Source organism: Lissotriton helveticus, chromosome 7 (assembly GCF_964261635.1).
Source record: "Lissotriton helveticus chromosome 7, aLisHel1.1, whole genome shotgun sequence".
Taxonomy (NCBI): domain Eukaryota; kingdom Metazoa; phylum Chordata; class Amphibia; order Caudata; family Salamandridae; genus Lissotriton; species Lissotriton helveticus.
The window spans coordinates 66,505,420-66,519,699 of NC_136068.1; the positions used below are offsets into that span (position 1 = coordinate 66,505,420).

Consider the following 14,280-nt stretch of genomic DNA (forward strand, 5'->3'; position numbering starts at 1 on the left):
GGAGGAAGTGGGAGTAGGGATATTATTCTTGAGGGTGATTTTGTCTATAAAGAACAAATTTACAGAATCACATAATATTTGTGAGGGCACAGATTTTTGGGTGACCCTATCAGGTTGGGCAAGCTCATTAACAATCGAGAAAATATCTTTAACCTTCGTAGAAGAGTTCGTGATTTTCTAGGAAAAGTAGGCAGATTTAGCCTGGAGAATGGAATCTTTATAGCTTTTTTGTAAGATGACATATGACACTCTCTCCTCAGGTGCATAGGCTCTGCACCAACGGCGTTCTGCCTGCCTAAGTGCTAGTTTTTCTTTTTTTAGGGCGTCAGAAAACCAGCGTTGGGCGTCATGGGGTCGTTTGAGTGAGATTTTTTTCAGGGGAGCTACCTTGTCGCTGGCAGCTTCTAGCCAGCTGTCAAGGTTAGAGGCTTGAAGGGAGATGTGGACCTGTTCTTGAGGGGGGTGGCAGTTAAGATTGCATGGAACTCATCCAAATTAGCTCGTTTCCAATTTCTGGCCAGGAGGTTGCTGATAGGGTGCGACATAGTGGAGGGAATATCGGTTATGGTAAAGGAAATACAATGGTGATCAGACCATGTGCAGAGAGAGACTAGGGGTGATGTGATTTCTAAGTTGGAGGTCCAGACTTGGTCTGAGGTATGCCCTTTGGCATGGGTGGGCTCATGCACGTGTTGGGAAAGATTCATGCCCTGTAGACAGTCCGTGAACTCAACCGAAGTGGGGCTCTCATGAGTGTCAGAGAGCGAGTAATTGAAGTCACCAAGGATAATAATCCTAGCATGGTTGATGACTAGTTGCGAAATGAGATCGCCAAAGAGTTGAGGAAACAGAGGTATGTGGTCCGGGGGTCGATAGAATAGAGCACAGATGAAGGAATACTTGGGGGAATCGAATTTTAAGATAAGACTATCGACATGGGGTAGAGCGTTAGTCTGGAGGGTTGTGAATTTAAGTTTATATTGAATGATGGCTGCCACTCCACCCCCAGGCTTACCCGATGCCCTATTCGCATAGAGTATGTAGTAGCCCGTGGGTATTGCTGCCAGGATCGGGGTTAGAGTCGGCTGTAAGCCATGTTTCTAACAGAAGTAAAATGTCAGGTTTGTCTGCGTCCAGCAATTGAAAGATATCAAGCTGGTGCTTTACCATCGAGCGAGTGTTTAAATAAATGCCGGCAAGAGGGCTTGCTGCCTGGGAGCAGGGAGTGGTGGATGCCGGCGGTCCCAAGGGAGCGATACACTGGGAGTGGAAGTCGGGGGTATGTGTCTAGGGCACAAGATCTCTTCTTTTTTTAGGGCTGCCCTGGTATTAGAACTGATGGGCCAGTTGCCCTGTAATTTATGGAGCTCGGAGGAGGTGTAGGAAGTAAATTGGGCATAGTGGCTTCCCCCTGTACCCGGGCGGGTGCGGACGGGTGCAGACGGGCTTGCTGGGCTGAACTTATACCCTGGAGGGGAGGTGACAGGGGGGTGTGTCTCGCTCTACCCGGTCCGCCCTCCACTCAAACAGTAAACAGCTGAGGTGGACCGGGGTCGGAGCGGGAGGCGTGCGGCGGGAGAAGCGGAGCTTCGAGGGAGAAGGTAGGAGGTGATTCAGAGTTTTTAAAATCAAACACAAAGCAATTTTAAAATAAAGCAAATCCCCAGACACACAAGGATACAGCCAGCGCTCGCTGCTTTACAGAGCTTCAACCACGCATAGCGAGGCTATGGACCACCACCCCACAGAGCCGACACCTGCAGTGTCCCTGGGTGCCATGCAGCTCCCGCCCTGACATAGCAAACACTGGTTTGTATTTTGTAAGCACGAGCAGGTTTCCTGCCCTCGCTTACAAAATCCAAATCAGATTGCTTTTCCACAAGGGGAGCTGCATGTCAGCAGCTCCCTGTGTGGAAAAGCAATGCCGGCTCCCCCAAGAGGCGGGGAGCCGGCCGGACCATGGGGGAATTGGGGTCCCCCCACAGTCCCCAAAGGCAAGGCCAGGCCCAAGGGATGGGGTCCCCTGGGCCCATGAGTGGCCCCAGGAAGGGGGCCACGCAGCCCCCCTCCTACCTTTAATTATTTTTTTTTAAATGTATTGGCATGCCCTCAGGGGATGGGGTACCTTAGGTCAAAATTGGCCTTGGGAGGGGGGGGGGCACGCGGTCTCCTTTCCGTTTACATTTTCTGTTTTTTAAGTGGGAGCACCCCTGGGGGATGGGTCCCCAGGGCCCAAAAAAAGGCCACACAGCCTCCTTCTTAAAAAATAATTTTTTTAAAAAGCCGGCATCGCAGCTAGACCCCACTCCCTCCCTGCAGCACTCAGAAAACTTGCCCCTTGCGCGTTGTAAGTTGGGAAATTAATTCCCCTTGAATGCTGAGGGTCCCTGGTGGCCAACTAGCCCACAAGGTACCTCCAGTATGCGCCAGAGAGCTGCATTGTAGAGAGGTGTTCAAAGGCCAAGCCCCTTTTTACAACTCTGCAACGGAGCTCTGTGGCTCTTACTGGAGGCATCTGGTAGGCTAGTTGGCCCTCTGGGACCCATAAGACTCAAGGGGAATTAATCCCCCATTGTACAACACGCCAGGGGCGCGTTTGCACAGTGGTGCAGGGAGGGGGCAGGGCCTAACACAGCAAGTGTGCAAACACACCCCCTGGCACGTTGTAAATTGGGGAATTAAGTCCCCTTCAATCCTGAGGGTCCCTGGGGGCAAACTAGCCCACCATGTACCTCCAGCATGCGCCAGGGAGCTGCGTTGCAGAGAGGTGTTCAGAGGCCACGCGCCTTTTTACACCTCTCTGCAACGCAGCTCTGTGGCGCTTACTGGAGGTAGCTGGTGGGCTAGTTGGCCCCCAGCGACCCTCAGGACTCATGGGGATTTAATCCCCCAATTTACAACGCTCCAGGGGGCGCGTTTGCACAGTGGTGCAGGGAAGGGGTGTGGCCTGATGAGACAAGTGTGCAAACACGCCCTGTGGTGCGTTTTAAGTTGGGGGATTAAGTCCCCCTGAATCCTGAGGGTCCCTGGGGGCCAACTAGCCCACCAGGTACCTCCAGTAAGCGCCAGGGAGCTGCATTGCAGAGAGGTGGTCCAAGGCCATGCCCCCTTTTTACACCACTCTGCAATCCAGCTCTGTGGCGCTTACTGGAGGTAGCTGGTGGGCTAGTTGGCCCCCAGGGACCCTCAGGACTCAAGGGGACTTAATACCCCAATTTACAATGCACCAGGGGGTGTGTTTGCCCAATGGTGCAGAGAGGGGGTGTGGCCTGATGTGACAAGAGTGCAAACACGCCATGTGGCGCGTTTTAAGTTGGGGAATTAAGTCCCCTTGAATCCTGAGAGTCCCTGGGGGCCAGCTAGCCCACCAGGTACGTCCTGTAAGCGCCATAGAGTTGCGTTGCAGAGAGGTGTAAAAAGGGGCTTGGCCTCGGACCACCTCTCTGCAACACAGCTCTGTGGCGCTTACTGGAGGTACCTGGTGGGCTAGTTGCCCCTAGGGACACTCAGGATTCAAGGGGAATTAATCTCCCAAATTAAAACCCACCAGGGGGCGCTTTTGCACAATAGTGAAGGGAGGGGGCGGGGCCTGATGTGCATGTGTGTACTTATGCATTCACTCCACCAAAACCCAGGCATTTATAAATTCACCATGCACTCTCCTTGCAGCACTGTAATCATCCAGTCACTACCCATGCACTCATGCAATGACCCATGCACTAACTCACGCACTGCTACAATACCCTGAGCAGTATCCATGCAGTCCATTCATCGCCCTGTCACTACCCATGCACTATTCCAATCACCCAGCAAGCACCATGCACTTATCCAATCACTCCGCCAAAACCCAAGCACTTATAAATTCACCATGCACTCTCCTTGCAGTACTCTAATCTTCCAGTCAGTACCCATGTGCTCATGGAATGACCAAGGCACTAACACATGCACTGCTACAATCCCCTGTGCACTACCCATGCAGACCTCTATTCACCTACACAGTACTGATTCACTCCTCCAATTACCCAGGTTGTGCCCATACACTCCAGAAATCCCTCTGTCACTACCCATGCACTCCTCAAATCAACCATCCAGCATCATGTACTTATCCAATCACTCCGCCAAAACCCAAGCAGTTATAAAATCACCATGCGCTGTCCTTGCAGCACTCTAATCATCTAGTCACTACCCATGTACTCATGCAATGACCCTGGCACTAACTCATGGCAAATACAGAGTAGGTCATGCTAATTACAAGGGTACCTCAACTCATAGTGTTCCCTAGTGTATGTAGGTGTTTTCACTGTATTCTAAGTGTCTTTTAGCATAGCACTGGCTCCGGTCCTGGTTAGTCAGAGTCAGTTACCACCAGTACATGTCACTGAAAAGTTGGGAGCACAGGAGGACTTTCTGCTCCTCTGTTGGTTATTTCTGCACATCTCTTGCTTCTTCCTGCCCTTTTCTTCGTCTTTCTGGACTTCTGTTGCCTCTTTCTGCATTTGTCTTCGTTCTTTCTGTGCTTTTCTTCCTCTTTCTCCACATGTCCTAACTTTGTAGGCATAGTTAGAAATTAGTAGGGGTGGGTGGGATTTGCAAAATTGCCTTTCGCAAAATTTCGCATGCTCGCGGAGATTTCAAGGGCAGGGCTTCTTTGCGAGTTCACATGCCTATCTTGTGTTTATAAAAGGTCAGAGACCGATCAGAGCAGCAGATGAGGAGAAAGAAGAAGCTCCTGGTCACAGGAACTGCACGGGGATTGCGCTCCTGAAAGTCAAGGATGTAAATGCAAAGGCCTCCGTCAAGCATCACAGCTAATTTTCGAGGGTAGATATGGGGAGAAAGCACACCTGCCCAGCCACGACAAAGCTCATGATTTGTTTGCGATGATTAATGAGTTACTGAATTTGAGCTTAAACTCGGGCACCTGCTTTATTTCTATCTGTAACTGCTTCCTGTTGAGCTTTAATTTTTGTGACAAGAGCATTGTGCCAGAATGAGTCCTGCCCTGCATATTTATCCAAGAAGACGCCACCGTATTGTGCGATACCTCTACTCAACTGGAGTACTTTCTACTGGCTAATCAGTAAGTGCTACCTCGTTGGGTAAATGTATAGTGCTTTTCCCACACAACAGCTGCGTAAAGGGCCAGAAGAGTTGTCTCCAGTGACCATGTGTGAGTGTGTAACTTTGCCATCGTGCCGAAGGGCACCAGGGTCCCTTGAGTGAGCTGTCCATCATAGTGGGTAAAGGGCGGGAAGACGGTGCACACTGCTAGTGTGTGGGGCGGGGCCAAACAGGTGGGCTTCTGTGCGAATTCACATGCCTCTCGTGTTTATAAATGGTCAGACACCGATCAAAGCAGCAGATGAGGAGAAAGAAGCTCCTGGTCACACGAAATGAACGGGGATTGCGCTCGTGAAAGTCAAGGATGTAAAGGCCTCCATCAAGCATCACAGCTAATTTTCATGGGTAGATATGGGGAGAAAGCACACCTGCCCAGCCTCGAAAAAGCTCACGATTATTTTGGGCGGATTAATGAGTTACTAAATTTTAGCTTGGATGCTAAGGTGTTTTATGGCTTTTAATGTAATTTCCATTGAAATCAATGGAAACTCCATGACGAGTTACCCTTGTCATTAGCATCCAAGTGGTTAACCACTTGGATGCTAATGACAAGGGTAACTCGTCATGGAGTTTCCATTGATTTCAATGGAAATTACATTACTCGGGCACCTGCTTTATTTATATCTGTAAATGCTTCCTGTTGAGATTTAATTTTTGTGACAAGAGCATCGTGCCAGAATGTATCCTGCCCTGCATATTTATCCAAGAAGATGCCACCATTTTGTGAGATACCTATACTCAACTGGAGTACTTTCTACTGGCTGTCAGTAAGTGCTACCTCGTTGGGTAAATGTATAGTGCTTTTCCTACACTATAGCTGCGTAAAGGGCCAGAAAAGTTGTCTCCAGTGACCATGTGTGTGTAACTCTGCCATCGCGCCGAAGGGCGTCGAGGTCCCTTGAGTAAGCTGTCCATAATAGTGGGTAAAGGGCGGGAAGACGGTGCACACTGCTAGTGTGTGGGGCGGGGCCAAACGGGTGGGCTTCTTCTATGCGAGTTCACATGCCTCTCGTGTTTATAAAAGGTCAAAGACTGATCAGAGCAGCAGATGAGGAGAAAGAAGCTCCTGGTCACAGGAACTGCACTGGGATTGCGCTCGTGGAAGTCAAGGATGCTAAGGCCTCCATCAAGCATCACAGCTAATTTTCGAGGGTAGATATGGGGAGAAAGCACACCTTCCCAGCCTCGACAAATCTTATGATTTTTTTGGGCTTAAACTCGGGCACATGCTTTATTCATATCTGTAAGGGCTTCCTGTTGAGCTTTAATTTTTGTGACAGGCACACTGTGCCAGAAAGAATCCTGCCCTGCATATTATCAATGAAGATACTTCTGTTCCGCCGCGGATCACAGCAGTTTTGACATTTTCGCATTCCACGCGGAACGCGAAAATGCCGAAAGTTTGCACGTTCCGCAAGCGGAACGGAATTTGCCACCCACCCCTAGAAATTAGCATTTAAAAAACCATTGAAATTCCCTTCATACCTTAGATGTCAAAAGAGCATTGCTTTACTAAATTGAGAGCACACAGCCCTTTTGTAAGACCAAATAACTTTTCGTGTCTTTCTCACCACCACACAAAGGCAACCACATATCAAAATCTGGGATAGCTAGGTGAATTGTCAAATGCATACAAATTTGCTGCCACAAAGCTAAACGTACGTTATCTGTTCCTCCTAAAGACCACTCTACAAGAAAGATAGGGGCTTCAATGGCATTTTTAGGGAAAATTCCCTTAGATGATATCTGCAGAGCACCTACATGGTCTACACCTCACACATTCACAAAACACTATTGTGTAGATGTGCAAACTAAACAACAAGCTACTGTGGGCTAGGCTGTACTCAAAACACTATTTCAAACTACTTCAGCGGATACTGGTCGTCGCCGCTAAAGGGGGTACTGCTATATAATCTATGCAACAATGTGTAATCTGCAGCTCAGATGCCTCGAACGGAAAATGCTACTTACCATTATGCATCTGTTCTTGGCATATAGAGCTGCAGAGTTACACCCGCCTACCCGGCTACCTTTATCTGTTCCAGTATTATCTTAATTAGATACAGCTTACATGGGCATCCTTCCTGTTTCTTACAAAGCTCTATCATTTCCCTGCTGGCGTAAAACATTCTAAGGATGGAGCCGATGCCCAAGCACAATGTGATCCAAAGGAGGAGTCACCTGTCTTGTGATATCCAAAGACTTTTCAGGACAAAAACAAGTGCAAACATCCGGGCCCAACACTAGATGGCGATCTATGCAACAGTGTGTAACTCTGCAGCTCTATATGTCAAGAACAGATGCATACTGGTTAGTAGTATTTTCCTTCTTTCTTTCCACCTGGGAATGAGGCTTAGGGACTAAAACATCTGGGCTGGGTAGGGGCTCTATAATGGTTCACTGACACCCAGTTCCGGCATCTTGCTTACTTCAGCTTTGATGCTCTCCTTTACATAGTTGGACTGCCTGTATTTTTATTTTTGACAGGTAGGCTGGCACCAGTGTTCACATCATGGGTACACCAGTTAGTCAGACCAGACATCAGGGAGAAGAGCTCAGCAAACTGATTTAGGGCTGCCTGTAATCAGTCAGGTGTTGGTCAGTGACGGTGTCTGCCAAGACCAATCCTTCAGCTGACTGTGGGCTGTGTGAGAGGGGGTCAGGGAGAGGTTCACTCTCTGCTTCCTGTTCCTCATCGGTGACCATGAGCATGGTCAAGCCAGCCCTGTCATGATAGGGGTTAAGGCGATTTACAATTATGATCTTCTTGGGTTTCCTACATTGCCAAGATCCACCACTCGAGGATAGGGTAGGGCTCAGTCCACTTTTCCTGGATGGCCCTAGGTGCCACAGGCTCCAAAACACATACCTTTTGCCCTGGTTGGAACTCCACCATGGCAGCTTTTTGGTCATACCAGAGTTTCTGAAGCTCTTGGCTGGCCTTCAGATTATAGTTGCCTTTCTCCATGTATACAGCCACCCTGGAACAAAGAACGATCACATAGTACACAATGTCCTGCCTAGCTTCTCTGAGAGATCTCTCCCTTCCTTCCTTTACAAGGCAGAGCGGTCCTCTTACAGGGTGTCCGAATGAAGTTCAAAGGGGGAAACCCTACTCCCTTTGGTGGCACCTCTCTGTAAGCAAAAAGCAGTCATTATAGTAAGACATCCCATCTTCTTTTGAGTTTTTCAGGGAGTCTACCAATCATTCTTTTCACTGTCTTGTTGCCCATTGGTCTGGAGTGGTATGGAGTAGTGAACCGGTAGGTCACACCACACTCCAGCCACATGTGCTTCAGGTATGTTGACATGAAATGAAGTTGGCACTTCTGTCTGTCACCCCCTCCTTAGGCAATCCCACCCTGGTAAAGATATCAAGGAGGGCCCTAGCCACTTTTTGGGCAGCGGCAGCCCAAGCCCCATAGCTTCACAGTACCTGGTAGCATGATCCACCATTACCAGTATAAATTGGTTCCCTCTCAAAAGGTACCCCAATAACGGGGAGTGTAATTAAGGTGGCCTTGAGGTGGCTACCTGTCTTGCCACTGGCTTGACAGGTTGCACAGGAGCTGTAACACTCCTTTACCTTCTGAGATATTCCTGACCAGTAGAAGTGGTTGAATAACCTGTCTCAAGTCTTGTTCTGGACAAAAGGCCCAGCTAGGGGGGTGTCATGCGCCAAAGTGAGGAGAAACTCTCTAAACCTCTGAGGCACTAATACTTTCCTGTTGTCACCAGGTTTGGGGTCTCTGGCCTGATGTATAGGAGTCCCTCCTCCCAATAGGTCCTGTGGGGCCAGCATTTCTCCTTTCCTTGTCAGCAGCTTGCTGTCTTAGGCTTTCAAGAGTGAGGCAGGTTTTCTGTACAAATCTTCCCTAGAGTGTCGCCCTGAACCTAGGAACTCTGCCCAAGCTCCTGGGGCTCAATTCCCTCTGGGGTTGACAAGTCTTCTCCCTAGGGAGAGGGGCCTTGATCTGGGTTTTGTATTGATGCTCATATCCCAGTCTTCTTGCCCTTCCTCTTTCAAGGTTGGTCCATAGTTTCAGGCACTTTTCTTTCACCACAGGTTCTGCACTGTGCTCAGGTTTTTACACACGCCCACTCAGGAAAACCCATCATTGGTACATGAGTCCTACTTTCTACCTAAGCCCATTTCGAGCACTCCAAATTGTTGCCAAGTAGACACAGGTTAGATGACACCTACTTTTTTGAGGCCACTAATCTCTCCCAAATCTAAGTACGCCAATGGATATACTTTAGCCTAATTGTAAACGTTGAGGACTGTATAGGTCACTCCTAGCTGATACTGATTTGGGGGCACTAGTTTCCAAGTCACCACTAATACATTGTTCAACAGTGATAAGCTGATGTGATCCACACCACCAAAGCAGTAATACCTACACAATAGCATGGAAGCCCAATCAACACAAGATACAATAAAAATGGAAAACGTGGATCAGCTAAATCAATGAATCAAATTGTAAAGGGGTGTAGATGGAGGAGACAGGGATAGGGCTATAAAGAAAGGAAAGGTGGAGTGAGTATTAAGATGTGGTACCAGGGTCCAGGGTGCAAAGTTACTCACGCTGTGGCTGCCAGATATCTCTTGCTCACTTTGCCACTGGATTCAAGCAAGCCGGGCTGAAGATTGCTGGAATGCCAGAAACCGGTCCTCGGAAGCTTGTTTCCGGTCCAGGGAAGGCATGGCTTGGCAGTTCGGGCTGGACTGTTCCCATGAGGCACAGGGTCAGACTGATATGCATACAGCCATGTCTGAGTGGGGTGGCAGAGTGGGCTAAAGAACGGTGATGGATTAAACCCAGATCTTTTGACTGGGTGTGAGTGTTTGATTGATTCAGATGCTCCGTCCATCACCACCCCCTTTTGTACCGCAGATATCTCTGGGGCAGCACAAGGGGGAATGGAGGAGAACGTAATCATCACTGACATTATTGCAGTATGACATGTTTTTAAGCCAATCAGAGGAGAAGGGGGCTATACTGCTGCTCCAGTAGATTGCTATCTAACGCTTTGCTAAGAGAAAAGCCATAGAAACCAAGCGGCACAAGGAGTGCTGCATATCTCTGGTATACTCTAAAAGGGTGACGAGGGTACCAGGGAAAAGCACTATGTCAGTCAAAGTGAGACCACTGCCTGCTCTTAACATTTTTTTAAAAAACATTCTAAAAGGGTAAGGAGTCCCAAAAGGATCCTTTCCCATTAACAAAGGGGTCATCAACCTTGAATTAGTGGTATAGTGCAAATATTTTGCTACTGCATTTCGGTCGCAAAACATTAGTACATGTTATTCAGATTCCATATTTGAAAGGGACACCCTGAACACACCTTTCCAAATACCGATTCTGTTTTTGGTCGCAAACCCAAACTGCGAATCGGTAACAAACCGCAATTTGGTGTTTGCAAGTTTCAAAAAGCATTTTTGCAGTCATAAGTGGTCCGATTTGGCAAATTTGGCTGTTTGTAACACTAGCAAACAAATCAACATTCTAAAATGGCTGTCATTGGTGATTGTTATAGATAAAGGGCTGGGCAGGAAGAACTACTATGTTTTCTCTGCACTGGGTGGCCAAATTAAATAACCACTTGGCTATTTCCCCATCTCTAAATCCTCACCCTTTTACCTCAAGTGCTCAATTGTAAACCTCACAGCAGTTTTTCATTGCCTAGCAGGTCACTGGAGTCATTTTCTGTAAACCACAAATTGTGACTAAGGGGTAGATTAGGATCGCGGTTTTCCTGCATTCTCCGGGCCGGCGCAAGCCACTGCCGGCCCGGAGGATGCGGGAAAACCGCAGCGGACCCACCAAAGACCCACCGCCACATTAGGATGGCTGGTGGGTCCTGGTTTCCGTCCGCAGCTTTTCCGCCGCGGTTGACTTACAACCGCGGCGGAAAAGCTCTAATATGGTGGCGGTGTCTCTCAGGCACCGCCAGCCATATTAGGATGGGCTTTAAAAAATGCTTTTCCGCAGCGGGTTTTCGGCCGTGGAAAAGCATGTGGAACTTCACTGCAGGGGCCCGTTGCGGGCCCCCTGGGAGAAGGGACGGTGGGGGTGCACATGGGGGGTACCCCCTGCACGCCTGCCGCTTTCTGCATACAAATGCAATGTATGCATTTTTACCATTGCAGCGGGTGCAGCTTGAAGCCGCACCCGCCGCAATGGTAAAAATAGAGGATGTGACCGCCAGGGTGACGGTCACATCCTAATTGGACAGGAGGGAACTCCGCAGGCCATGCGGAGGTTCCCTCCTCCTCTATGATCGCGGACTGACTCAAGTCTGTCCGCGATCATAATGGGCCCCTTAGTTTGTATGGAAAAGGTAGTGTTTCCCCCTTTCTCTGGGCTGTTTCAGAAGGCCTAGCACCTGAGTGATGGGGAGTCCACAAAGCCATCTGACCGATTGACTGCTTTTACTAAAGTGTCTGGGCGATCAAACCAAGCCGCTATAGGGGTTGTACCCATCCCACGTCTTTAAAGAATATTTATTATGAAATTAAACATTGTCAGATCTCTTAGAAACACAGAAGGGGAGTATTATTCATATAAAATGCTGGGTAAGGCAATAATGTCCATAACCACGATAACATTATATGCACTCATTATAGAAACCCACTCAACACTTTTTCAATACGTGCTAAAAAACACAGAGGCAGATTTACAAGAACTGACGCATCTCTGCATATTAGCAGAGATGCGTCTGTTAATTTGCATCACTTAAGCAACCCTTGCGCCACAATGGATGTGTTGCATTTACAATGCGGCGCACCATGGCGCAAGGATGGACAGATGCGTGACGAATCTATTGGCGTAAAGGCAACGCATTGCTGGAGTCGTGTCGCAAGCACAACGCGACTCCAGCAATGCTTCGGACTGCCTATTTACATTATGCTGCGCCACTTCTTAGGCCGGTTTCAAGCAGGCGTAAGGTTTTCGTGCAGTGGCATCGTAAAAGTGACTCAGTGAAATCTGCGCCACTTTATGAGGCTTTCTTGCGTCGGAAACCCCCACCCTGCATACATTATACCTGACGCAGGTATAATGTGATGCAGGGCTTTACAACGTGTTCATCTCCATAGACGCGTCACGTTATAAATGTGTTGCAATGTGGCTCATTGTTTACAATGCCGCTGCGTCATAAAAGTGACCCAACGGCGGTGTAAAAGTGTCGCAAGGAGCTTGTAAATCTGCCCCAGAGAGAGTAATTACCGGAGTTGCACGTGATGTCAAGAAATCCAAGGCAGCTTCTTCTAAAATGGACAACATAAACACAGAGAAGGTACCAACCTAACTGCCTCTTAAGCACGAACAAAAGGACAAAATAACATCATACTGTGCAATGTATCCTTTTGATTCATATCACAGTCACAGAATCCGATGTTAATCCCAATACCCCATTCACTTTCGGGGATTTTTTCTTAGTTTAAGACCAAAATAAGCCATTCAATATGATAGGAATACTTTTGCTTCTATTGACTTTCTTATGGACTTCCATTTAAACAATAAAAGCAGACTAAAGCTCTCATAAACAAAAAAGCTTTTTTCTAAAATGTGTCCCAAATTTTCCGACAACTTAAAATTCAGAATGCATACAAATTTAATTCAGCAGGAAGTAAACGTGTCCCTAAAAAGTACAAGTTTTGTTAGCTGCATCATCTTCTTTCTTCAGATTTGCCAGAGCAAAATATCTGAAAATCAAATGTATGAAAAAAATGTCATCAATTGCGGGTAAGCAGAAGGACTAATATAGTAGGAGGGTTCAATAGGGGTCGAAAAAGTGTTTTTATGCCTTCATCACTTCAGAACCTTCATCCTACTCCGAGAACTCCATGCCAACAAGTCAAGGCACTGTGTCTATGATTCACTTTTCACATTCTAAAATAGTGTTATGATGCTGATGTGATAGATGCACTCACACTTTGTGTCACCTTATCTGTCTCCGCAGGTATATGACTTGTTCCTTGGAATGGATCGATTCGGGTATCCGTATCAAGTGTCTGAGTCGAATGATGGTTCGTGTCCATACTATGGGTACTCTTTACCATCTTTGGACGTCTACAGTCTGTTTCAGGTAGGACCTCCTTTCTTTTCATGACTTATTTCCACCAATGTACAACATCAAGATATCAGACCTCCCTACCTACAACTAAATTTCACCGTGTGTAGAGGGGAACTGGCCTGCCAAGAGAAAATTAGGAGGCACCCTGCCCTCCACAAATACCTCCAAAACGTCTCCAAAAATACAAAAACAAAGGTTGGCTGAGGCTGCCGCCGATGTCCTGGGATGTTTTTACACCCCTTAATGGACATTGGCTGCTTATAACCTGCTAAGACGAGCTGATAAGCCACTTTGCGAAGTCGTTTTCTGTTAATTTTTCCTGCTACTGTGTGATTTCGGCTCCTAACTGGGTGATTGTGTGAAGGGAGCCAAAATCGTGTGACACACGGTGGCACCATGTGAGTTGGCACATCTGAGATATCTGAGGCAACCACAACCAAAGTAGGTTGAGGCCTCTGTCTGGGTGCAGCAACAATTTGCTCAAAAATGACCTTTTGACTTCATAGGTACCTAAAAAAGGCACAGTAGTTGGGAGTGTAGATGACAGATAAATAGATGGGTCCTTGTGGTCTAAAGAGTGGGTGGTTGGGAAGGTTTATTGTTCTGAGGATGAATGGATGGTGGCTAGATGAGGCAGTGAATGTATGGGTGAGCAGATGGTGGCTATATAGCCCCTTCGGTGCTCATGACGAGCTCAGTTCGTCATGAAGTATACCTCTAGGGTGCTCATGACGAGCTGAGCTCATCATGACCACACCCATTTACATTATGGCCCAGCACAGCAGAGGGATAACTCAGACAGTCAAGGTGATAGACAGAAAGACTTTCAAATGAAACAACTACGTTGAAAGTGTCAGTCAGCATGCTAGTTGGGGAAGAATGGAAGGAAGTTGAGGTCTGTAGGAGAATATTTCTACCGGATGTGTGGATGACGTGAGTAGCTGCCTTGGTGAATTTGTGGGTGGCTAAACTACTTGACATGATGAGATGATAGCTGAATGTCTATGTCTGTATGCATTGACTTGCAGGGCTGGTGGATGATTTGTCTTGGTGGTAGATTAAGAGGTGGATTAAAGAAGG

At 47.7% G+C, this 14,280-nt stretch overlaps 1 protein-coding gene across 14 annotated transcripts in view; it reads left to right on the plus strand.

Annotated features, from left to right (window-relative positions):
* The window catches only part of LOC144768069 (alpha-2-macroglobulin-like protein 1), a 618,955-nt gene that overhangs the window by 217,422 nt on the left and 387,253 nt on the right, over positions 1 to 14,280 (plus strand). For all 14 annotated transcript variants that reach the window (XM_078651444.1, XM_078651445.1, XM_078651446.1 and 11 more), the window contains exon 16: positions 13,087 to 13,212. In XM_078651444.1, coding sequence (XP_078507570.1) covers positions 13,087 to 13,212 — 126 coding nt within the window. The remainder of the gene's footprint in view (positions 1 to 13,086; positions 13,213 to 14,280) is intronic.